This window comes from Oreochromis niloticus, linkage group LG13 (assembly GCF_001858045.2).
Source record: "Oreochromis niloticus isolate F11D_XX linkage group LG13, O_niloticus_UMD_NMBU, whole genome shotgun sequence".
In the NCBI taxonomy this organism is placed as follows: Eukaryota; Metazoa; Chordata; class Actinopteri; order Cichliformes; family Cichlidae; genus Oreochromis; species Oreochromis niloticus.
This window is the reverse complement of record NC_031978.2, coordinates 24884449-24911393: the sequence shown is the minus strand read 5'-3', so window position 1 is coordinate 24911393 and position 26945 is coordinate 24884449. Positions and strand designations below refer to the sequence as shown.

General features: G+C 40.5%; 1 protein-coding gene across 1 annotated transcript in view; it reads left to right on the top strand.

Annotated features, from left to right (window-relative positions):
- The window catches only part of plpp4 (phospholipid phosphatase 4), a 56527-nt gene that overhangs the window by 13988 nt on the left and 15594 nt on the right, over window positions 1-26945 (top strand). The window contains exons 2-5 of the mRNA XM_005473867.4: window positions 12192-12300; window positions 16218-16308; window positions 19847-19910; window positions 20074-20198. Of these exons, the coding sequence (XP_005473924.1) occupies window positions 12192-12300; window positions 16218-16308; window positions 19847-19910; window positions 20074-20198 (389 nt within the window). The remainder of the gene's footprint in view (window positions 1-12191; window positions 12301-16217; window positions 16309-19846; window positions 19911-20073; window positions 20199-26945) is intronic.

The window sequence follows — 26945 nt, the reverse complement described above, 5'->3', positions numbered from 1 at the left end:
TGCAAGGGTTTTGTACATTCACCCTTCCTTTGAATGAGCAAAAAAGCTGCACTCTCCTTCATGTTGCTGTCAACTTTAACATTTACTACAATGAGCAATAAGCATGACAACAGGGATAAATGTCAGCTGTGTGTTCCAATCCCATATCTGTGTCCAATCTGTGTGAGCGATGTCTGTCGAATTCTTTCCACCTCCCTCCCTTTTCCCTTTGTCTTTTTCTCTAATGCTCCCAGCATGGTTACCTTTATGCTTAACTTAATAAGCTCTGCACACACGCACGCACACACCTAACAAATTGTCTTTAAATATCTTTGACTGAACTGAGCACAAAACTTATTAACCTCTGAGGCAATTGCCGATGGCAGTTATTCAGCCTGCTAAATTCGTGATGTGTCTGTATAGGTTTTTTTCATATATATAATCATCAGATTCAAAGAAGTATGCAGTGAAACTTTTTAGATTAAAACATTTCAAGGTTGGCTGATAAATACACACACCTAATTCCTATGTGCATTCACCCGTCAGTGGCTGTGGTTTAACCAAAGGTCACAGGATAATTATATAGAAATGCAGTGAGAGCTGCTTGGATAAAAATGTATTAGATGTACACTAGATACTAATTTTATTAGATTAGATTATTTTTCTGTTAAAATTTTTTTTAGGGCTATGCAAGTTTTTTTTCCATTAATGCAACATGGTATATGCTGCTTTAAACTTGGTTTAATCCAAGGAACCCAGCAAGTACTTTACTTATTTTGGAACAGAGAGTTCAAAATTTGCTTGGATAAGGCCTTAGTTACAAAGACTCCCTGGCAACCATCGGTCTTTTTCTTCTTCTTTGGGTTGTTCCCTTTAGTGGTTGCCACAGTGGATCATCTCCCTCCATCTAACCCCGTCCTCTTTTGTCACACCAACCCTTTACAGGTCCTTCTTCACTACATCCATGAATCTCCTCTGTGGTCTTCCTCTTTTTCTCCACAGTTGCAGCTCATATTCATATCATTCTTTCCTCAATATTCCCACTATCCCTCCTCTGCACATGTCCAAACCATCTCAGCCTTGCCTCCCCATCTTTATCGCTAAAACGCTCGACCTGAGCTGTCCCTCTCCTGTACTCATTTTTCATTCTTCCTGCTGTCCTTCTGTCCCACATTAGGTTTAAAAGGTTATGTTCATGTCAGCTATTTAAGGCACAATCCAATATGTCTTTCTGAAACATCAAAGATAAGCATTAAGTCATGTTGGCTAGAATTACACTTCTTTATAGAGCAGCGATTTTGAAGTTACTTAAAGAGAAAAGAACCACCAGTAGCAAGTGGCTTAAAAAGAAGAACATTTTGTCAACATGGTGGAAATATGTTATTTCTAAACATATTCTTTTAAGTTTAAAGAATAAAACTTGTGGTTACTACGTTATTTGAGCAAAGGCCAGCAGTACCCCACTGTTTATTGAAAAATACTTACTCAGCCACATATGTATAAAATTGCACTTTACATGTTACACTAAAAGGAGCTTCTCAGCCGTGGAAAACTATACCATGAAGCTCCTGGTGCACGGTTTTTGTGCTGATGTTGATGCCAGAGGATTTTTGGAGTGCCCCACTTTGCACTCTATAATTTTATGTGGTCTGCCAATTTTTTGACTGAGTTGCTGTCGCTCCTAAACTCTTCATCTTTGCAACAATACCACACTAATAATAACGTAAAATATCTTGGAGGAAGTCGTTTCAAAAACTGAAATTACTGATGTGTGTCAACAGTGGGATCCTATCACAGCACCCCAATCAAATTTAGTGAGCTCTTTAGAACGACCCATTTTTTGACAGACGTCTGTAAAGGCAGACTGCATGGCTTGATTCTGCCTGTGACAGTGGAAGTGAAAACACCTGAACTCAAAGGTTAAGAGGTGTGGCCCACGTTTTTATCCATAGTAGTGCATGTTACTCATTATGCACTGCTGTGTATACCACCTCCATTTCCATACGTCAAATCTTTTCTATTAACAGAGCCTGGAAACAGAGCCTGTTTAAAGGGAGAATATCTTTAACTATCATTAAAGATAATGGTATGAACAAAAAGACTGTATAACATTGATGGTCACACCTCTTTGCCTCTTGATGCTTTGCCTGTTAAGCATTGTGGCTGTTAGTAGGGATATTCCTGGGTGACTAATTTCTTCAAAGACTAAACAAAGGGGAAAAATAAACTAACCAACTGGTCTAAAACTTAGAAAGATGCTGCTATCAGGTTAAACTGGAGAACTGTTTAATGGAAAATGTCAAAAACTCTCTAAATAAAGGCATTTGAAACAATTAATTGCATTCTTCAATATTGATTCATGCTGCTTAACCTGGCGTCGTGCGATATAAATACAGCCCTCCTCCGAGCCCCTCCTGGTAGATTGAACTCCTCACCCTATCACTAACAGAGCGTGATCTAAACCTTTCGCCTTTTAAAGAACTAACAGTAACAGTGTTAACAAAAAGATAAGGCCTAAATTTACAGATTTATGGTATTTCTCAACATTGATGCTCCATCTGGTGGCCGGTGGTTGCATAGCATTTAGAACACAACAGTTTAACTGTACTGGGCATCAATTAAAAAGTAAAATGGTTAGTTTAAATGACAAGTGAGTCTGGTACCGACTTGGTCAACTAGTCATCTAGTGTTGTTTGTTAAATAATTGCTTTCAAAAATCTTCGAGAGTTCCCCTTTAAATGACTTGAATGATCTGAGATGATGAGCAAACAGCTGGTAGACGTCAGTGTTGACACAGGATAAGGTCACCCAGTCTTGTCTCCTTGATCTTTCAAATATTGCAAAAATCAAACTTTTACTGTCATTCAACCATCTTTTAGTACACACTTTAATTTTCTCCCACTTTGATCATTACAATTCACTCTTCCCGTGCTTCTCTCAGTCCTTCGTAGCTTGTCTCCAATTGGGGCATAACACAGCAGCAAGGCTGCTAACAAAATCTAGCTGGCGGTCACATATTACATCTATCCTTGCATCCTTTCACTGACTTCCATTGAAATTTAGAATCCAATTTTAAATTCTGTTGGACAGGCCCCTGCTTACATGGCAGAGCTTTTGGGGATTTTATCATTTCCTTGAAGAACAATAGCCTGTTACATACCGTAGTAGTAGTACATGGATATTTCTGTTGTTTGTCTAACAGTCGTATTAGTTACATCTGCATTACGTATTGTATGGATTAAATCAATTCAACATTGGATTACAGATGTGTAGTTAGATTTAAAGGAGTTATTATTATTATTATATATCCCAATGTGTTAAACAATTTTTTTTGAAATGTTATAGGCTGATGCCTGTTGCTTCATTCCCGTGTCACAGTGAAGCCATCATTGAAAAGTGTGGAATTAAAAGGCGTCGATAAGCTGCGTGCGTCAGAAATTCAGGCGACAGTGTTTTATTGTAGAGCAGCTCCTTGTTGCTACTGTTTTATGTGGGGGCACTGAGTGTGGCAATTTTCTCTGCACAATGGAGAGAGAGAGAGCTCAACTAATATGATGAGCTAACACCAGTGGGGTGTTAAAGTTGATGCATTTACTCAGCATGCTCAGTGAATATAAGCTTTGGACCTGTTGAGCATGTGCAAAGCTTTCTGGCTTTCTTCAGTACATGGCAGCCTCGCTCTTCTCCTTCCTACTGTGGGTTGGTACACTTATCTCACCATGTGCCCCCACCCCACCATGCTTCCTTCGTGTCCCTTTGGTGATGTCCTGCCAGCTTCATATGGCTGCATTTCCTAATACCTGCCTCAGATGTGAGGCTCTGACCTTTCCAAAAGTGTCTGTGGGGCTTTTATCATGAACAGACACCTTCAGTGTTACTAAGCCAGCCCTCAGCTTTTCAATACACCCTCTTGATTTAGCCAGCATCAATGGGTAATTAAAATAAAAAAAGGACCTAGTTTTCCACTGTATCCCCTACCAGGGTTTTGTGTGACAAGTGAAGGATTTTCTGTTTCTTTAGCCAACTTCAGACGGGATTCCTCCAGGGAAGGCAGCGCTAGCTCAGTGTCACTCAGCATCTATTTTGCTCCCCTCCTCTCTTCCCTGCCTGTGACAGGACTGATGCTATGCATTCCCGACACGTCTGGCCAAAGCCCTGACTGTAACCAGTAGCACAGACACAGAAAGAGAGGGCATGTGACACTTATTGCACACACAAAATTCCGACTTGCAAAATAAAGAAGCCACTTGGAATTTTTTAGAATGTCTTGGAAATTAAGGTGACAGTGTTAATGCTAGTCATGGAGTTCTATAGGAACTTCTGATGGCTATATTAATATTATTAAGGGTGATTTTCCCCATAGCAGGTGTACGACTTTCGTTGTATGATTTAGTCATGTGTATCCAATCCAAACTCAAGCTGCGACTGTTTTGCTGGAAAAGGTTAAAGAACTTTTTCGCTCAGAGGCACAACGTTGCCTCAGCTCAAGACTCAATTTCCCAAGCCTCAATTCTGTCTCCAAACTGCAGCCTTTAAACCCCCTGCCATAACCAGTCACACAGCCTCGCCTCCAAGCTTAATGCCTTCTGTTTCCACTTGTTTCCCTGCTGTCTGGTCTCTTTGCAGCCGAAAAAATAAACATGCAGCCTCAAATGTCATTATGTCCAACAGAATTTTGCCAGGTAGATCGCTGCTAGCCTGATTTAAACTTCTCTTTTGAAAGAGTGCAATTATCTTCCAGCCTTCGGTCAGTGAGCAACAGTCACACACAAACACACGTACACATACAAGCATGTGTTAAGTATCAAGACAGGATTGCTGTGCTGTGGTCTGCAGGCCCTGGTAATAAATGAAATAAAATTTGCATAATTAAATCAAGAATGTATCCTCAGTTTGTCGTTCAGCTTCGCTCTTTCTCCACTGTGAACCAGCGCTAATCCAATTCCATCATCAGCAGCGCTATATTAAATTACAGATACCCGGTTGTCTTATTTTAATCCAGCTGTGCCAGAGGAGTTAGATTTGATTTTGCTGGAATAGCAGAGACAGGATTTTTTTTTCTCTTCTATATGGAATAAGAATTTGTAACTTAAGCAAAAACCCGTACTCGTCTTTTCCCTTTCAGCAGTGTTGAGTGTGTGTAAATTGTGGATTTGTGATAAATCCAGGCTCACCCACTGTGACTCTCATCCATCAATCATTACAAATTCTACTTTTGTAGGTTAAAACATCGCCACAGCACATTTCACAGATCTGCATACCATTCATCTCATTCAGCTCTCAGCTTACTCATTCACTCTGTTTCTAACAGGGGGAAAGTGTTTTTGACCCACTTTAAGAAGTCATTAGATACACTTCTATGCCTGAGTTGAACCGACCAAAGAATTTAATAAAGTCCTCCAAAAAGCTGTAAGCAAAAAGTTAATTTTCTTGCAACCATATTCTTAAAATTTCTAAATCTAGTCCGTGCATTATTGCTCAATTATTCCTTTTAACTGTGCTGTAGTCAGCTCAGACAATATAGAGATCTATCCGAGCAGCACGCTTGAATGAAGTCATTCCAAAACAGCCCACGTGTGTGCCAGCAAACCACTGGGACATAACTCAGCCAGAGATCAGAAAGCCAGCAGACTCTGCTCTTCTATTCTCTCCCATCATAGCACTTATTATTTCTCCCTTGCATAGCCCTTTCTCTCTTCTATCAGTACACATTTTTTTTGATAAAACACAATGAAGCCCCCGCTCTTCACGTTCACTGCTGACCATTTAGATTCATTGAACTGCCCTGATTCTCAATTTGCATTTGATGTTGTGCAGCGAAAAAGAATACGAGTTTAGCAGAAGTCAATCAGATTCACTAAATAGTGAAGGGTGGGGTCTGACATAACCTCTGATCCTAACAGCTTGTAAATCTCAGAAGTTCATTTTTGAATGACTGGAGTAATAAGTAGGGGCGGGGTGCATGTGGTGGCATCAGACCGAGAGGAAAGGCAGTAATGATTGCCTACCTCTGGTGGGAAAAGTCATTTCGAATTCTGTCCCAAATGTGGCAGATGGTCAGCCCTGCACTCTCCTACCTCAGTCCCTTCACTACACACACAACTAGCTCTTAGTTGCTTAGCTGATTGCCAAATGTGCACCTCCTGAGAGTGCAAATGCAATCAAATGTGAATGACCTGACAAAATGCCTGCATCTTTATGAATGTGTCCCTGGATTGCATCACATATTGCATTGTAGCTGAGAACAACTTCAGTGCAAAGCACAGCAAAATGAGGACAACAGCTTAACCCCACTTAGGAAGGATGAGACTTGCTTGAGAGTTAACTCTAAAACACCAGACGAGACTACTTGTACTGTGCTTTGAGCTCTGTGTCATGGAGATTGTAAGGCTCCCTGATATTTTCCTTTCCCCTTGAGAGATGAAGGTCACACACTCTGTCTGCCACAGAAAGTGAGCTGTGTAGTGTAAGTGTTGCTCTGCTGCCTCCAGCACCTGTAGACAGTCACCTGTGTGACTGTGGTCTAATAAGGGCTCTGGGCAGTTTAGTCAAGCTGCAGTAAGCAAACCCCTGCTTGCAAATATAATGAAATCAGGACTGACGAAAATTCTCAGCTTCTGTTGGATGTATCTGTATTAAGTTAGTATACAAACACAGTCTCGCTCTCTCTCTCTCTCTCTCTCTCTCTCTCACACACACACACACACACACACACACACACACACACACACACACACACACACACACACACACACACACACATAGACGTTTAGCTGGAAGATTACTTTCAAACTTGCAACTCAAATTCCAGAAAAGCTGGAGTTTTGTATAACATTAATTAGAAAAATGTAATAACTTGCAGATTATTTAAACCCTGTATTACATTAAAGGATCCAAGGACACATATTGAATGTTGAAACAGACATTTTTGTTATTTTTTATCCGATGCCAGCGATCTTTGACAACCAAGGAGACCAAACGCTGTAGTTGAGAAAATGTTTCTTTTCATGAGCTTTAGATTGCAGTCAAACCTGTTGAGTAAGTCTTTGCTTTCATAATTCTTAAGCGCAGACTTTCAGATACTATTTATCTGCTGGAGATGGTGTTTTAGGCCTGCCACGTCTTCTTTTGTCTTTCACTCGTCCAGTTTCCTCAATTTTTTTAAGGAGACACTGCACACCGTGCAGAGATATGCCATATTCCACTAATAGCTCTTTGGGAATTACATTGGTGCAAAAATGCAATGTTACACCTTTCAGAATGGGTTGTCTTTGGCACTTTTCATACATTCAAATAAGTTAAAAGTTAAAAATTTCAAAATTTATTTTGCTGTCTTTATATTATTCTCAATTAAATGTTGGGTTAAATTCATTTGCAAATCACTGTGATTTTATTTACATTTCACACTGTGTCTCAGTTCTTTTAGAAATGGGGCTGTGGTTTTTTTGACAATGGAAGCTTGCCTGAAGTTTATCCAACTAAGCCATTCGGCTCTTCTGTGTGCCTTATTGCTTCACTGCATAACTAATTAAGGAACAATTCCATTACTTTTTTTTTTCTCTAAATCACTTTCTGTCACAGTGGCACAGCAGAAGAATGTATTCTCAAGGCCACGATTCTGCCCACAGTGCATTGTAAATCAAGCGCTTTCGAATAAGAAGCTCATATTGTTCTTTCTGCTGTTGTATGCTAAATCTCCCAATTGTTTCAGCACGATAGAGGGAGAGCAGATGTTGGGAAATAATTTTGCTTCATTTCTTTAGCTGTGGCTGCGCTCATCAGATTTGGGATATGCATCAAGGAGAGATGGATAGGAGCCGGTGGTGATAAATTGGCCCAAATGCCGAGCTTTAACGATGAAGAATGGGGACGAGGCAAATTTCATCGCAAATGGGCAGTCATGCTGTCCTCTTTAAAAAGAAAAAATCATGTAGACATTAGTAGCATACCTTGTCTCCACTCAGCCTAAATGACCCTATACAATTACACAATTTGCAGAAAAATCAGACTAACAGCCTCCATTAAATCTTTCTTAAAGGTTCTTTGCCAACAATAGTTACCTTTACATATTCACCTTGAGGTCTGTTGTTGGCTTAATCTATTATGCTTTGGCCCCTGTACAGACGTTTATCACTTTGCTCAATACTGCTCCTACAGAGGGTAAACAGAAGCTGATAAAACTAAATGAAGTACTCCCCGGGCAGCCAGCAGGCGGTGCTGAGTTCAGGGCATTTGCTGTGCCTCCTCTTTATGGGCACTTAGCTGTCTATTCTTGCCAGAGATTGTGTCGGTGGGCTCAGCGGAGCCTTGATGAGTCTGCTTTTATAGAAAACTTTTTGTGGTGCATTTCCTGATGTGGTGGCCTTTTTTGTCACTGCTCCTCTGCTGCCTTTTTCTCTGTGTCTCCTCCTATAGCTTCAGGTCCTGTGGTCATTTGCAGTGCCTGTTTTATCTTCTTGCAGTGAGCAGAATAAAGATGAGTATTTAAGAGGAAATAAATATATAAAAAGGCCATAATTCAGACATTTTGACCATCTGAATGTACCAATTCTACCTTTGATGCAGCCCACCACCACTCTCCACAGTTCTTTCACAACTCTATGAATCAGTTTGCCTGCAAATATTTTCCTGGAGGACATAAAGAGGACTTTTTTTCTCCCCACTGTCTCTTGATGCGATCAGCATGGTCCTTCCTTTATCAAACACAGAAAAGATCTTCCATCACCACCTTGTAAATGTGTTCGCTGCAGTCTGTAAATTACAATAAAGGTGAAATTAATTTCCAGGTACTTCTATCCACAGAAATAAGAATGAATTCTGTGTTTGACTTTTGGAGCCTAGAGGCCTTAAAGTGCACATAAACTATATTGGAATTTCACATTTTAATAAATTTTATCACTTGAAAAAAAAAAAAAAAAGATGAGGCAAAAAATTCAATCTGAATTTCAAGCCAAAGGAAATCCCGTGTGGGCAGCATTGATTTGTTAGAAGAGATTTGATACAAATTCTCCAAAAGAAGGAGGAATATTACATGTCCAAAAGGCATTTGATTTCGAGCTTATGAAAGCAATCATTTCCACTGAAGAGAGAGAAAAAAATGCAATGAAAATACAATGCCATAATAAAACTGAGTCGTCCATTGTCTGTTGTTTCAGAATATGGCTGCAACTCAGTCAAGTTATTACTGGGGACCGAGGGGCAAAACTTCACAAGCATCCATAGTGTTTTTATTCACCATCGCCTTCTTCTGTTCTTCATCATCTGTCTTCTTCTGTCTATTATAGTCATAAAACATATGGTTAAAAGTTCTGCAATTTGGCACACTGATTAGTGACAGTGGAAAACATAAAAATGGAAATCAGACCAAGTTTCATGTCTGAGCACTCTACCACCATCAGCAGGTTCAATATTGAGATTCCTTTAGGCCTCAGTCCTCAACCACCTCTGGTCGCAAGGAACAATTTTTTTTATTCCCCAGCTGGTTGGCGAGTGGGTGTGGAACCAAAATCACCAGGTGAAATTGGTTGCAAAGTGGGTGGAGCACCAAAAAGCTCCTTGTCATTGATCACTAGCAGATTGCTGGAGTCACCTGTAGTTTGCATGGAAGACAACAGCTTCTCTGCAAACTTAAAAAACTATATCATAAACTGGAAGTGGAGATTGTTCGCCTTCAAAGTAAAATATGTGCCTTGGTGTTGCAGCCAACATGTTTCAGAAGGTTTCACTTTGAAGGTAAACACTTCCTGTTTCCAGTTTGCATTTTATGGGTTCATGGATTAGCACAGTAAGCAGTTAGCGAGTGTTTGCAGGAAAAGTGTACATATGTCTTTTACCTGTTACAGCAAACCAAAGCAGCTAAACAAATGCAAGTATTCTGGGCCTCTTCCTGAGATCCTCCCCAAAAGGTGTGTCATGTGACTGGCTGGGCTGTAGCAATAATACCAAAAACTAACTGAAACAAAAAAAAATTTTGTATGAGGCTTCATGCATTAACTATTTTTTGTCCTGGTTTAAAATGCCTTTTTTCTCTTTACATTAATGGTAGACTAAAGATGATCTTTAGGCTGTTTTATTGCGCATCCGAGACAGGTAGTATTAAGCAGTGAAGCTATAAGTTGATGGCTATGTTTTTCCTAAGTTCTCTCTGCCCGTCTGTGACTAATTCAAAGAAGGAGACTCGCACACATTTATGTGCAAGAGTAATTGGACTGGCTAACAAAACGCTGGAAAAAGAAGCTTGCACTCTCTCACACAGAGGAAATGTGATTCTCTGCTAAGAACACCATTACTCCAGTACATTACGTTACATAACAAATTATTACTTGGTGGTATAATAATGCTTAAAATCTCATTATGGGATCTTTGAAGTTACAGAATGAAAGTGAGAGTTACAAAACCTGCAGGGAGAGATGGAACTACAGTACTGAGCTTGGTCCAGTTTATTCTCATCCGTTAAAAACATGCATGCATATGCGTCTGCTTTCTTTAATTTGATAACACATATGTAATTTCAAATCATAAAATAAAACATATTAAGATATGTTACAAATCTCAAACCACTCTCAGTCTTCACATCCATACAAACCTAAGGTATGCATTTGGCAGGAGCATGCAAGGTTAGTATAAGGTTAATATTATTATTATTATCTGTGGAACAGCAAACTTTAATGGACCCAAATAAAACTGCCGTGCAGAGAAGTGATTACACACCAGAGCAAGTGTGCATGCTGTGCATTCTAACATGACCCATGAAAGAAAATATGTGTCGCTATCTTCAGGGAGCGTGCGCCTAAAACTCATTAAGAATGTAATGACTGGATGCAAGATAAGCCTTACAGAGCGACAGGTAGATCATTGCGGTATTTAATGATCCAAGAGCGCCGCATGCGCTCCTAATGGAGGTTCAGTTTGTCCATTTGTGTCTGTATCTAAGGTGAGGTGGGGGGTTTCCTTCACTTGACTGTGTGTCTGTACTGCTATGTTTTTAATCCCTGGGGAGTAAAATAATATTTCCAGTCACCGATACCTGAACAACAGAGTTAAAGAGAATACAAGCTGGGAAAATTGAGTAATTTATGAAGCATATTGCGTGTCATTAGCACAGCATAATATATTGTGAACCACATACCGTGAATGTAATGCCACTGAAGTGAATCATGCGCACGGGCCCAGCAAGGTGTAAAACGAGCAAGTACTGATTAGGCTGCTCCTTTGCAAAAACATCAGGAGACATTATTATGAGCCGACCAGCAAATAGACTTGGCCCAGTGTGTAACGTGCTGCGTATGTCCTTGAGAGATTAAAATTCTGTAATTGTTTTCCCTGTGAAAATAAGAAAATTTGTTGTTTGTCCTTCTTATGTTGCCACTGTTTACAGAAGACGCATGAGCCACTTTACCCAATGGCCTTTTTAACTTTCCACAGTTAAATTCACGCTGGAGAGCGGAACGAGATCCACAATATTCTCCAATTTCTGCCGCTGGACAATGAGCATGTCTATTGGAGTAGATAAATGCTTTGCTGAAGGGCCCACATTGTGGAGGAGAACATTATTCAACTGGTATTTCATCCTATGCTGCATCAGTTCATCTGGAGGTTGGCCTGTTAAATCCATGAACTGCTACAAGTTTAATCATATTAAACTTTTTTTTTAGGGGTGGAGGGTTCAAATTCAGCTTAATTAAAACATCTGCTGCTTTTGCCGATTTAAAGTCATTAATTGACTGAATGGATTTATTGAAGTCCTTGTTTAAAAAACACTTTTAATTGAGGTTGGAGCTCACTTGCAGAACCGAGGAGCTTGAAGCGTGTTATAGTGCATTGACAAAAAGACCTTGTTGAAATGACAGAGAACAAGGTCGCGCCTGACAGATCACTGGGTGGCCCGAGAAGACTGGAGGAAGCAGCGGCATGCTAATTTGCTCCCACTCAATAAGTGTGTTGGAGAGGCAAAGCATGAAATGGACACGGTGGACCAGCGTGCCTGTTACACGCTTTGCCGTGAGACCACAAAGTAGTTGATCTTGGGTAAAGACGTCCTGTTCGCATGGACTCAGTTGTGGTTACCCTTGCAGAAGAACGACAGGGTCTTCTTTTTCTGGAAGTACTTTGCATGACTTTTTAATATGTGCAATCTCTCAAATTGTACATTTTTTATTACTTGTGCATAAAGTGTTAGTTACTGATCAATGTGCATTTATTCTCTGCCACAGATTTACAGAGTTTCTGGAGCCCTTTGAGAGAGTGATTCAACCAGAGGAGCTTTGGCTCTACAAGAATCCTCTAGTTGAGTCAGACCACATTCCCAAGAGGGTCATGTTCGTAAGTACTGCCTGTTTAACTATGCATTCCTCTTATGTCAGACTTGGCACTAAGCACTTGATCATTTTTGCGGTGTTTCCATGTTTAACAGTTTCTGCATCATTTCTGCACATGGTTTTATTTCTACTGATGAGCTGAAGCCTGAATCCTGGTGACAAATAAGAGAACAGCTTTATAGAACTGTGGTGCTTAGCGCAGCAATGTAAATATCTGTTTTGGACAGCAGTAGGTGGTCCTCTGTTAAGATGAATTTCTAGCCGATGCAGCGTGGATGGAAAGTAATTTTTCTCTGCCTCTTGCTGGAAGCACTGAACAGATAACCTGACGTTTTTATCCAGCATCGATTGGAGGGTCTGCCAATTCTGACCTCAGTTAACAGCAACAATCACTGGCTTCAGTACACTTAACCAACAATGCTCAAATCCCTGAGTAAGTCATTGTTTTCTACTTCTAATGATCCCATTTGAAAGAGTGATTGTAGTAAAATAGGACAACACAAAAACAGCTTTAAGCCCTTTATATAAAATAAATAAATGCATACATTTATGTATGAGTCTCTAATTGTGAATTATGTGTCCCTCAAAGTGTTTGAAGTTAAAGTTGCAGTGAAAATGAAATGTAAAACAAGATCTGTTGAACCTTAAAACCTGAACAATCTGCACTCTCAGAAAATGAGATGTCAAGCAGACCTGCTTTTTAAAGGTGGTATTTCATTTAAAGGTGATATTTCATGACTCAGTCCTCAAAACTGAGTTTTAACAGTGATTGCGTTCTACCATGCAACATCATACAGTAAAAGTTTCATCCATTTTTGGAAACCAATCTTTTAGAGCTTTAACAGTCAGATATCTTGTAGAAGAGAGCAGGGCCACTACTATGTTATAGCAGGCTTTGCATGCTGTTACACTGTCCTGTGGCAGAAATGGTATTTCAGCTACAGATATTTACAAATATCCCTTTGATATTTCTTAATATTGCAATCAAGAAATTACTTATTTCAGCATAGCATTCTCAGATTGGTTACATGTGTATGTAATCATTCACAGCAGGACAAGCTTATCTACATTATTCCTTGTTAGAAGACCTTCTAGAAGGTTCTGACTGTTTAATCAAACCATCTCAGCAGGCAAACATTTGGATGCCTATTGCTCATGTAGCGTACCTGTTGAAATGTCAGTGTTTGAGTGACTGGTGCTCCACTCCATCCTGTGCTGCTTGACACACATCAGTCAACAATCAAATTATTATGTGCAGAAACAGCTGCGTAGTAGGTGGTAAGTTCTAACTGTCTGTCAATTCGAGACAACTGTCAGCTTACGCAATGCAAAACCCAACACCTTTTCCCCAAGTGCCTGAATACAGTCCGTTAAACATCAACAACTGATCCGCTTGAGCTCATCTTGGCAGCGCTTCGTGATGTTTAGAAGCTTTTGTGACAGAAAAGTTAGTGCTTAACATAAAATGGCTAAAGCAGATTTTCTCAAATGGAAAATAAATAAAAGCCGAGCTTTAAATTGCTCATCAGTGAAACATTTGATGGGTAATTTGTGATAAGCACTTGAAAATGCATTAGTCATAGAACGCGCCAGTCAAGCAGAAAAACCACTCACATTCACATGAGCAAGCGCTTACAGTCCAACAGCTGAGCTGAATGTCCAGCCAAACACCATTCATGAACAAGATTATTTAGAGCTAATCATCACTCTTTTGGTTTGTGTTTACTTTATAAAGTATCACAACTTCAGTGTGCAAAGATCTTCACTCACGACATGACTGTAAATTACCCCACACTCCCATCACCCTACAGTCGTCTAGGAAACTATGCACAACTTATTCAGTGTCACTGTTCTAACAACAGCCCTGAAGGTGTGGAGAATTTATCTAATAATTAAAAGCTGCCCATGAAGTGGAAAAAAAAGCTTTACAAATCAGTAAAATACAAAAATTGCAGCTGTTCCCATTTTTGCACCGTTTATGCAAATGGTTGATTATGCATGATTTCCAGATGAAGCCTTGAAGAAGTTAATATGAGTGTAAAGTATTCTAAAACATTATCTACAGTAATAATCTCTCTATGAAATGAAATGAAATTTGCTCCAAATACTAGGCAGTGATATTAATTGTTTTATGAATTAGTTGCTATCCTGCATGAGCCCTAAGGAGATGGGCAAATCTCAAAAGAACATTGGAAATGTAAACATAAAATTCTGTTATATAACAAGTTAAAGAACAAGATATGTGTCTGTTAAGTATTAAATAGGCTTACTGTTAATTTATTAGAAGGTTTGCTTAGTAAATGTAAAAGAAACAATATATTTATATTCTAAAACGACTTATGGAAAAGCCTCCAGCTGAGCACTTTGGACATTTCCGTGTCTTTTCAAATGTCATGAGTAAGAGGTGGATCTGGCTGGGAAACCAAAAACATTACATGCCCATGATGTACTATACTGCCAAAATTATTTCCTTGTTTGCCTTGAGTGACATCCCATTCTTAAACCATAGGGTTTAATACAGAGGTGGGGAACTCCAGGCCTCAAGGGCCGGTGTCCTGCAGGTTTTAGAGATGACCTTGGGTCAACACACCTGAATCAAATTATTAGTTCATTACCAGGCCTCTGGAGAACTTCAAGACATGTTGAGGATGTAATTTAGCCATTTAAATCAGCTGTGTTGGATCAAGGATGCATGTAAAACCTGCAGGACACTGGCCCTTGAGGCCTGGAGTTCCCCCACCCCTGGTTTAGTACGATGTTAGCCCACCCATTGCACCTATAACAGCTTCAACTCTTCCGGGAAGGCTTTCGACAAGGTTTAGGAGTGTGTTTATGGGAACCTCCAGAACCCCATGCTGGATGACAAGGCCTGGCCCTCAGGCACCTCAGAAGTATTCTGAGGTCTGGACTCTGTGCAAGCCAGTCAAGTTCTTCCACACCAGCTCGCTCAGCCATGTCTTTATGGACTTTGCTTTGTTCATGTTGAAGCAGGAAGGGGCCATGAATGCTTTTGGCACTATAGTGTAGCAACTTTTCAATCACAGGGTATCCACGCTTTGCCTGATTTACTGTGCGTTTCACTCTAAATATGCCAAAATATACAGAATAAAGGTGCTGTAAGAAAATGTTGATATGTCTCCATTTGCATTTGCAAAGATAATACATTCCATACATATTAAAGTTATAAGATACATTGTCCAGAATTCACTTTGTCTTTTGTCACACAGTAAGTTTTGCATTATGTTGTTCAGCTTTAGTAGGACGTGTGCACTTTGCACCAAACCGACTGCTGTGTTACAAGGTTAAAAAAATACTGTGGCTTGTTTAAATTAAAATTCAGAGAGCAACTCTCGCTTCACTTATGAGTGTGAATGAAAGTGTGATTACAAGTTTGAGCTATTTTGAGGGGATAGTGAGGTGCAAAATGAGATCATAATTGGCGGCGATACACAGACATACTCAGGATGTACACAGCTGAACTAATGAACAGGACTCTCAGGAAAAGGAATATATGTGTGTTATAATAATGGGACTAAAACACTACCTTTTGTTTTTTGCTACCTCTGTTGCTTAAGGAAAAGAAAATATGCAGAATTTGTCCAGAGAGTAATTAATAGATTCTCAGGCATGAATAATTACCTAGGTGCTGAGAGGGCCCCAATCTCATATCAAACTAAGGGCATAATTCTCTCAGCTCAGGCACGAAGACCCACTGAACAATAAAGAAGCTTGTTTTGCCCCTCAGTTTGCCTTGTTAAAATTAACTCTGAATAATAGATGGGCTCGGGTCATTCCCTGAGGCACAAATCATTTCACAATTAACCTGCAAAAAAAAAAAAAAAGACCCAATAGAGTAATGTAGTACATCTCTAATGACACAGTAATAACTGTATATTTGTCACTGTCTTTATTTCCTTACAGGCAATTTCATTCCTTACTCCACTGGCAGTGATATTTGTGGTGAAGATAATTCAGAGGACGGACAAGACAGAGATAAAAGAGGCTTGTTTAGGTTCGTGGAGTTATTTGCTTGAAATGTCACAAATTTGTTGCTGATTATTGTCAGTGTAATCTAGCCCATTAGAAGTCTTCAACTGACATTTATATTGCATGTAGTGTAATACTGTGTGGTTTGGATTTTAAAATAACTATTAAAAAATGTCTGTTTCTTTAATCCTTTTGATCTTTCCACAGTTCGACCTGGTTTTACTTAACGATCTTTCAGCTTTGTGTTTGCCTGGTACTGCACAAATTGATCTTAATCACAGCAACCACGAGTATTTACCAATTGAAATTTTATGCTGTTTGTTCTATCAAACAACATCTGAGCATTTCCTCCGCACTGATATGCCATTTTCCACCGGGTCCAGAGGCCTGCAGAGGCTTTGGCACATCAGACAGCATTAAGAAAGTTTAACACAAATCCAATTAAAGATTCTCCCAAAGATGAATCGGGGGGAGCGAGCGTGGCTCAGTGCGTCGGTCCCGAGATTACAGTGTTGTGTAGAACTAAACAGGCCCATTACTGCCTGCAGAGAGGCACTCCTAGAAGCTGAACGAGGAAGCAGCATCACGTCGAAGAACAAAGACTAAAAGGAAGCCCATTATTTTGACAAGTTTCTACATGATCACATTACCGAAAGTAGCTTTGAACCAATTCTACCGCAAGACCTAATGAGAAAGAAAAGGAAAGCAGCTGTTTAACTGGGTCTGTGGTTAAAAAGTAGCTTACCTACAGACCAATTTATTTTTCATGCCAAACTAAAATCACCGAAAAGTAGCTGTCCTCGTATTCTTGCTAATTTATGGGGTTTCAAGTAGTCCCCGAGGGTCCTCTAACTCTGAATCTATAAATCAAATTTTCAGATTTAATTGAGCTTTCATAATTTGTGGGTTTCGAGTTAGATTTCCCGAGTACCAATGGGAATTTGTTTTTCTAATGTACTGGGTTTTAATGTTTGATACAGTGCAATCTACTAACACACTGCCTCTTCGCCTCATTTTCTTTGGAGTGAAAAGGATTGTTTTTCTTTATAGAGTTGTCTAATAATCCTTTATCATTCCCAAAGTCATGCCGCTTAATTGCGTGATTATCTCAGTGAGGATACAACGATGCCATCTTGGAAGTTTGATTATATTTTCCACAAGACGACTCTCGAGAACGGCAGATGATCCTGTAATGGCTTTTTATGTCTGTTTTGGTGACAAAGAATGAATAATATTGCTCAGCATCTGAATGTGAGATCCCATACCACACAGATAGTGACGCTCTTATTTACTTTTTTTTTTTTTACTGTGTATGGGGATCAATCTTCCAGCAAAGTACAAGAATGCATTTGTGTTTACGCTCATGTGTCACAGCATCAGCATCTAGTTATGAAGGTACTATATACAAAAAACAAGGCTTTATTTACCTGTGCTGTTAAAATAAGAGAAAAGATTTAGAGGGTAGCAATATATTAAGGATATGACAGGCAATTTGGACAATCGGGGATTTCGTCAAATCCCACAAATCACCTTGTTTTTCTGTAAGAGCTGAAAGAGAGGGTCTTTGCTAATGTAATGGCTGCAGTCCTATCTTTATTCATGAGGCTACTAATTTCCTGAAACTGTGCCCTAGAGTAATCATTGGGGCAAACTCTAGGGTATATGCATATGAATGCGACCAGATTTGGTTTGCAGAGGCATAGCCCCAATCCAAATGTAAGTAGACCTATTTGGCATAGGGACTGGTGCCGGATGAATACTATATTAGGGGGATGAATATATTAGGAACCCTCATGGTGGGCTAAAAAATGGCTAATCATGCAAGCTCCTCTCGGACCCTTCAGGATTAATTAGTGGATGTGAGGTGAATTTTGGCCGAACTGGATGCACAGAGTTGCAGGGTGGGAATATACATGCGTGCCATATGGCAGTCCACTACACTAGATGCACGTTATATTTATAGCAACCACTTTCATCAGCAGAAATCTGCTTATTGTGTGGCAGGAGTTAAACGGGCATTAAGCGCAAAACACAAACTGTCAAATTGTGTTATGTGTCACATTTGGCTTTAGCCAGCAAAAAAATCATTAGTGCATTAATGACCGTCAGCAAGCACCACAAAGGATTTGCTAACATGTTAGGGAGTTGGAGTGGAGCAATAGTTTCATCCTGACAAAGATCTGACAAAGGATGAGGGAAACACGCTGCAATTTAACATCCCTGCCAAGACGGCATGTGCCTCATTCTGGGATTTCATTTGATCTGCACTGGTTTGCCCAAATTATCCAGCTGTTAAATAATACTGAAACTGTGCTCCTGTCAGCCACTCAGGAAGATAATTCATGTGTGTTTTGGTGGTAGGGTGAGTGGATTCATTTCCACTACGGACTACTGGGATGAACCTATGAGGTCAGAGTACTCTAGCTAATGATGAGTCCCGGTGGTTTTCTTTACAGCTAATTAAATGAACATACAGTTACAGTATAATACCTACCTGTCAACCTATTGCAGTTTTCCTGTTCCTCATCACGGATGTTGAATAAAGCAGTAATTGCTTCACAGTCAGACTAGGCCCTAAAAGGATGCGCTTATGTCAGTTTTTCTGTGAGGATTCTTTCTTCACTTTTATCACATTTTCAAATCTAACAAGTAACACATCAATCGCACCCTTTGTATTTAGTACTAATACTGTTACTAAGCTTAGACATTATATTCAAATGAACCATCTATTTTTTACTGCTTACCTAGGTTTTGTTGGTGTACAGTAGGGCTTCCCCCTGCCCATCTTTTCCAGCTCTTCTAAGTCTTTTTCAAAGCTTTTCTCAGCCAACTTCTCACCTGCTAGATGTCCATCTATAATATAGACATGCTCAAAAGCAAGGCACGTGTCTCATTGCATTGGTGGAAGAGCAGTGGCCTTACCCTATCTCGCAAACTCACTGCCGACCCAGTTGATAGCCACGGCTTTAGTTTGAGGTCCTCATTCTTATTCTAACACTCGGCTGCATAAATCTGAATGTTGCTGCTTCATGAAGCTATCATGACCACTTCATCTGCAAAAGAGACAAAGATGTAATCCTGAGATGATCGAACAAGACACCCTATGCCCCGAGCCTCGACTGAGCCTAAAATGTTATCACTACTGTGAGATGAGAAAGCTTATTGCTGGATTTGATCTGACAGACATCTGTTATATTTGGTCCACGGCATTTTACCCACACTCCTAAAACAAAAGCTAGATGGGGCATTTATAGTAGCTCAAAGCACCATGAGTCTCACAGGGTAGCTAAGCATGCAATTTTGTCAGTCCTACTAGCTACTGTTGCTGCTCACACATGACCCTAACAACCATGTGTCCACCTGCAAGGGAAATTCCCATCAATGTTTTATTGCTATATTATATCAGAAAAGAAGTAAACCTGCCCGAATCTTTGTCACACTGACAGAAAAATGAATGATTTACTGCAGCGTGATGGTTTCAATTCATCCTACAGATGTTGAAAAATATCAATCTTTGTACCCCAACACTGTAAAATGTTCTATATGTGTCTCTCTTCCTCCAGCTGTATCCCTGGCTCTTGCTCTAAACGGAGTCTTCACAAATACTATCAAGTTGATTGTTGGCAGGTACGTTAAACAAGCCCATGTTTTTTTAAAGGCACTGTCAGTAATGCTAAATGTTAGGCTCTTGGCCCTTGCCACACGAGATCCCATTTTCACTCTTGACAAGTAAAATGAAATTCTTTCCGTCGATGATATTGAAACCGCCCTTCGGTTGTTTGATTTTCAGACCGAGGCCAGACTACTTACAGCGTTGTTTCCCAGATGGGCAAATGAATGCAAAGATGCTCTGCACTGGGGAGCCAGGGGTAGTCTCCGAGGGGCGCAAGAGCTTCCCCAGCAGCCATTCCTCCTGTGAGTATCACAAGGCGATTGACATAAATCACCACCAGAAGTTGCAACACAATGCCAGAAGATATCAGACACTCATTAAAACTGCATGGTGCTCTGAGCAACATTTCACCAAGTAGAAACAAAATCTATGACTGACTGGCTGCTGTATGTATGAGGTGTTTCTTGTTGCTCTCTCTCTTTGACGGTAATTACAACATGTAGCAATCAGCTTCATTCAATTTGCGCACCCTAAGTAAGAGCTGAATGCACACCTACCGTTTGATCTGATATCCTGCTGTGCTCAGCTGTGCATTCCGGCTTAGGACACGCAAAATCTTTTCAACCGCGTTATTCTCCAAGCTGTTTTCACTTCAGCAGTATGTTAAATAATTCAAATGTTTTCCTGTTGTCCAGCAGATGAATGTTAAACGGTATCCATGGAACATTTGCTGGAGGCCACACAGATGCTGAATAAACTCTTGGCATAGCGTGGTGCATCTGGGATGTAAAGGCTTTAATCAGGAAGATACATCTTTGCAAAGATCTCTTAATGGTCTTGCCAGCACTGAACAAAAATGTGACGGCATGGCTGTGGTGTTTTGGGTTTTTTTTTACGGTGTTTTGTTCTCGTCCACAATAGTAAAATCCTTACAGGAAGAAAGACTAAATCTACACCAACAGTACTCTGTAAAAGTCTTGAGCCATCCATTATTTAGTTTGCCGAGCTTCTTCAAGGACATTCAAAGCTCTTTTTTGGATGTTTCTGCCTTTTGTTCTGTTCTCTGTCAAGATGATCCCACACTGCTTCAATAATGTTGAAGTCTGGGCTCTGGGGAGGCCGAGCCATACGGAAGAGGATTAGGGCCACTGGGGGGGAAAAAAAGGTTGGCACATCTTTTTTTTTTCTTCTTTTCCAGAATTCTGAGAAAAAAAGTCACAATTCTGAGATTAAAGTCAGAATTCTGACTTTAATCTCAGAATTCTGGAAAAGAAGAAAAAAAAAGACGTGCCCACTTTTTTGTTTCCAGTGGCCCTAATCCTCTTCCGTAAATCCATGACTGATAGTGGTCCATTTTCAGTTTTTTTTATCCAGGTGTGCTTAGGATCATCATATTTTTCTTTATATTTACTTTATATTTTTCTTTAAGCTGCGTACAGAAGGATTCAATCAGTCTGCAGAAGACACACATGCATCTGCTCCAGTGGCAATGAATGAAAACATCTGGCTGTGTTATTATGCATACTGAAATAGGAAAATAAAATAAGATGAATGAGTTCAGCGCTCTGAGCTGGATGTCTTTCTGAAATACAACTCTCCTGCCTCTGGTCTTCATGTGAAATGTCTTTACTTGCTCAAATTTAATCTCGTAAAAGTCGATCATAAAACTTATGGAAGCGTGTCTAATTTTATTGTGATCTAGATCAAACTCATTTTAGATATTTGTTTCTATGTGCTGCGTGTGTTATTTGTTATTCAGATGTGAAGTTTAAAAAAGTTTAGCTAAGTCTTCATTTAACAAATGTTATTTCTGGGGTTTTGTTTTGCTTGCTTGCTGCATCACGTACTTCCCTGTGTATCTGGAGAGGATCAGAAGTCCCAGGTATACTGGTATTGGGGGTTGCAGCTGTAGGGATGACTCTTTCTGAAGCCTCCAGCTGACTGTTTCCTCTCAGCTGTAAAAGGTTGATGATTTACAAAACAGACACCACGTCGTTTAAATAGATGAGGCTTAAAATAAGAGATACTTTACTCTCTGAACATTGTTCCTAGTTTCCATTCATCCATTTAGTTTACTCTGGTCTTAATCAAGATCTTAAGAAGAGATATTGTTAGAACCTAGAAAGAGGAGGAGCAATTCAGACTTTAAGTTTGGAATATGCATTGCTGGACAGAAGAAAGTTAAAAGCTTACAAGACAAGATGCTGAAACGTTACATACTGTGTATGTGTGTGTGTGTGTGTGTGTAAGAGAGAGACAGAGAGAGAGCTTGAGAGAAGCTGAGCTTTATTCAAAGTGATTTGAAACACACTGCAGCAATAAGGGCAAACTAGTGCACAGTTATGTTTACGTGAGCGTTATTTTGTATGCATTTGTACAGTTCGATAACTGTGAGAGTACATTGATAGCATTTAGCTCTATAGTAACAGGCATTTGTACCAGTGAGCATGAAAAAGTAGGGGAAAGAACTAGTATGTAAGCACTGACTGGTACTGTACAGTGTGTGTGTGTGTGTGTGTGTGTGTGTGTGTGTGTGTGTGTGTTTATGCTCGAGTGTATGAATAAACGAGTCAGTTTTAAACAGTAGCAATTTAAACAGTAGAAGAGTAGCACTATATTTATATATATTTATAAAGAATTACAAACAACAATATTTGAATTCAATTCAATTCAATTTTATTGATATAGCAGCAAATCACACCACCAGTCACTTCAAGGCTGTATGTATTATTGTAAGGTAGACCCTACAATAATACATACAGAGAACCCAACAATCATATGACCCCCGTATGTATTATTGTAAGGTAGACCCTACAATAATACATACAGAGAACCCAACAATCATATGACCCCCTATGAGCAAGCACTTTGGCGACAGTGGGGAGGAAAAACTCCCTTTTAATAGGAAGAAACCTCCAGCAGAACCAGGCTCAGGGAGGGGCGGCCATCTGCTGTGACCGGTTGGGGTGAGAGAAGGAAGACAGTTGTTGTAGGTCTGATTGAAGGACTGATGTGATGGTAAGTTGACTGCTGCTCCGCAGATTAATCAATGGAATTTAAGCCAAATTGTGCCTAATTTTAAGATCATATTCATTGGTTGTTTTTGTTGTTGTTATTATTTTGGGCTTTTTTTCAAAAGAATTGCTAGCTTCCCTAGAGTTTTGGCAACCCCAACAATCAGATGACTGCTGAGAAAGCACAAGGTTTCATACCCCTGTGCTATTCATGTCAGTGCAGGGTGGTCTCCTAGAGAGGCCAGGGTTGAAAAAAGGGATGCTTCAGAACCTCCAAAGGTGTTATGCGCTGATTTGCATCCAAGGCCAACATCTGTTTGATTAGCCTGACAAGTAATTGTTGGCCATTTTCAGGTCCTCGCCTTACCTTCAGTAGTTCTTCGAGGTCATCGAGACACTTAAGTTTTATATATCGAGTTTCCTTGGATTGATAATTTGTCTCGTATTGAAATTGTTCTTTGGTCTTAAATGTCCAGCGCTGTTCGTAGTAGTTATCTTTGATGAAATAGTAATGAGTGTACAAGCCAGAGTCTAGAAGATGATCTGGTAGCTGACCCTGAGTTTCAATTATGAATTTCAAAACATCATAATCGTCTTTCCCAGGATAGAGAGGCACCCCTGTAGCAAGCTCCACAGCTACCAGCCCCAGAGCCCACATGTCAATTGCTTCATCATATGGAATGCCAAGCATAACCTCGGGTGCACAATAACCAACCGTCCCCACACGGTAACCAGGAATCAGTGCAGAAGCGGGACATGCGAGGCCAAAGTCTATAAGTTTGACTTTGATGGGAGACTCATGGCGATTCACAACCATTATGTTGGCAAGTTTGAGGTCAGCATGCACTATTCCCACAGAACCCAGGTGGAACAGAGCATTTGCGATCTGATGCAAAATTGGCCCGAGTTCTCTTATTGGGAGACCCTGGTAACTCCAGCCCTCTATGTAGTCCCACAGGCTTTGATCGAGGAGTTCAAAATTTAAGCAAATACGCTCTCCATCGAGGAAATAGCCGTTCCATTCAACAATGTTGCACCTGTCTGGATCCAAGCGTCGCAGCTGCTCCAGGATGAAAATTTCATGTTTTGCCTGTTGCAGAATTTCAGGGTCACTCTTGTTGACTTTAATAGCCACAATTTGGTTGTTTTTTGTATTGCGACACCTGGTTACAACACCGAAGCCTCCTTCTCCAAGGAAAGACTCTACCATGTGGTGATCTCCCAAAATGGTCCCTTCAGATATTTCAAGATCATCTTCAGAGGAAGATGGGTTGGCTGAGGTGTTGACGTGTCCTTTTTGAGGAAATTCAACTGAGTTTTGGAAACTGCAGTTGAATTTTTGCGATCCTTGACTTTTCCAGCTTGAAGGCTGCTGAGAGACCACAAGGTTTTCTCCCCCTGTGCTATTCATGTCAGTACAGGGGGCACTCCTTGAGAGGCCAGTGTTGAAAAAGGGATGCTTCAGAACCTCCAAGGGTGTTATGCGCTGATTTGCATCCAAGGCCAACATCTGTTTGATTAGCCTGACAAATAATTGTTGGCCATTTTCAGGTCCTCGCCTTACCTTCAGTAGTTGTTCGAGGTCATCGAGACGCTTGAGTTTTATATATCGAGTTTCCTTGGATTGATAATTTGTCTCGTATTGAAATTGTTCTTTGGTCTTAAATGTCCAGCGCTGTTCGTAGTAGTTATCTTCAATGAAATAACAATCAGTGTACAAGCCAGACTCTAGAAGATGATCTGGTAGCTGACCCTGAGTTTCAATTATGAATTTCAAAACATCATAATCGTCTTCCCCAGGATAGAGAGGCACCCCTGTAGCAAGCTCCACAGCTACCAGCCCCAGAGCCCACATGTCGATTGCTTCATCATATGGAATGCCAAGCATAACCTCGGGTGCACAATAACCAACCGTCCCACACGGTCACCAGGAATCAGTGCAGAAGCGGGACATGCGAGGCCAAAGTCTATAAGTTTGACTTTGATGGGAGACTCATGGCGATTCACAACCATTATGTTGGCAGGTTTGAGGTCAGCATGCACTATTCCCACAGAACCCAGGTGGAACAGAGCATTTGCGATCTGATGCAAAATTGGCCTGAGTTCTCTTATTGGGAGACCCTGGTTATTCCAGCCCCCTATGTAGTCCCACAGGCTTTGATCGAGGAGTTCAAAATTTAAGCAAATACGCTCTCCATCGAGGAAATAGCCGTTCCATTCAACAATGTTGCACCTGTCTGGATCCAAGCGTCGCAGGTGCTCCAGGATGAAAATTTCATGTTTTGCCTGTTGCAGAATTTCAGGGTCACTCTTGTTGACTTTAATAGCCACAGTTTGGTTGTTTTTTGTATTGCGACACCTGGTTACAACACCGAAGCCTCCTTCTCCAAGGAAAGCCTCTACCACGTGGTGATCTCCCAAAATGGTCTCTTCAGATATTTCAAGATCATCTTCAGAGGAAGATGGGTTGGCTGAGGTGTTGACGTGTCCTTTTTGAGGATATTCAACTGAGTTTTGGAAACTGCAGTTGAATTTTTGCGATCCATGACTTTCCCAGCTTGAAGGCTGCTGAGAAAGCACAAGGTTTTCTCCCCCTGTGCTATTCATGTCAGTACAGGGGGCACTCCTTGAGAGGCCAGTGTTGAAAAAGGGATGCTTCAGAACCTCCAAAGGTGTTATGCGCTGATTTGCATCCAAGGCCAACATCTGTTTGATTAGCCTGACAAATAATGGTTGGCCATTTTCAGGTCCTCGCCTTACCTTCAGTAGTTGTTCGAGGTCATCGAGACGCTTAAGTTTTATATATCGAGTTTCCTTGGATTGATAATCTGTCTCGTATTGAAATTGTTCTTTGGTCTTAAATGTCCAGCGCTGTTCGTTGTAGTTATCTTCGATGAAGTAGCAATTAGTGTACAAGCCAGACTCTAGAAGATGATCTGGTAGCTGACCCTGGGTTTCAATTATGAATTTCAAAACATCATAATCGTCTTCCCCAGGATAGAGAGGCACCCCTGTAGCAAGCTCCACAGCTACCAGCCCCAGAGACCACATGTCAATTGCTTCATCATATGGAGTGCCAAGCATAATCTCAGGTGCACAATAACCAATTGTCCCCACAGTACCACCAGTAATCAGTGCAGAAGTGTTACATGCGATGCCAAAGTCTATAAGTTTGACTTTGACAGGAGACTCATGGCGATTCACAACCATTATGTTGGCAGGTTTGAGGTCAGCATGCACTATTCCCACAGAACCCAGGTGGAACAGAGCATTTGCGATCTGATGCAAAATTGGCCTGAGTTCTCTTATTGGGAGACCCTGGTTATTCCAGCCCCCTATGTAGTCCCACAGGCTTTGATCGAGGAGTTCAAAATTTAAGCAAATACGCTCTCCATCGAGGAAATAGCCATTCCATTCAACAATGTTGCACCTGTCTGGATCCAAGCGTCGCAGCTGCTCCAGGATGAAAATTTCCTGTTTTGCCTGTTGCAGAATTTCAGGGTCGCTCTTGTTGACTTTAATAGCCACAGTCTGGTTGTTTTTTGTATTGCGACATTTGGTTACAACACCGAAGCCTCCTTCTCCAAGGAAAGCCTCTACCACGTGGTGATCTCCCAAAATGGTCCCTTCAGATATTTTACGCTCATCTGAGCCGAAGGATGGGTTGGCTGACATGGTGTAATGTGTCTGCTTGTTTTCTGAATTGGTTTAGCAACAAAACTGAACTTGTTTTGGTTTCTGTCAGAAAATGCTCTCAAAACCTCTCGAAAGGGTTTTAGTCGCTGTCAGGTCAATGTCAAGCCATAAAGTATAATAGGTGAGCGCTCCTATTTATGGGTTTTGGGATCAAAGCAAAGTTGCCACGTCAGGAAGGATTAAAGCAAAGTTACCGCATCACAAGGGATCGAGGCGTTCGAATATGTGCGCGCATGCGCACACACGTGGTTGTTTGTGTAATGTTGTTCACACTAAGAATTTTAAAAGGAAACTGACAGTTACAAAACTTTTTGTTCGTTTATTTGTATTTGGGGGGTT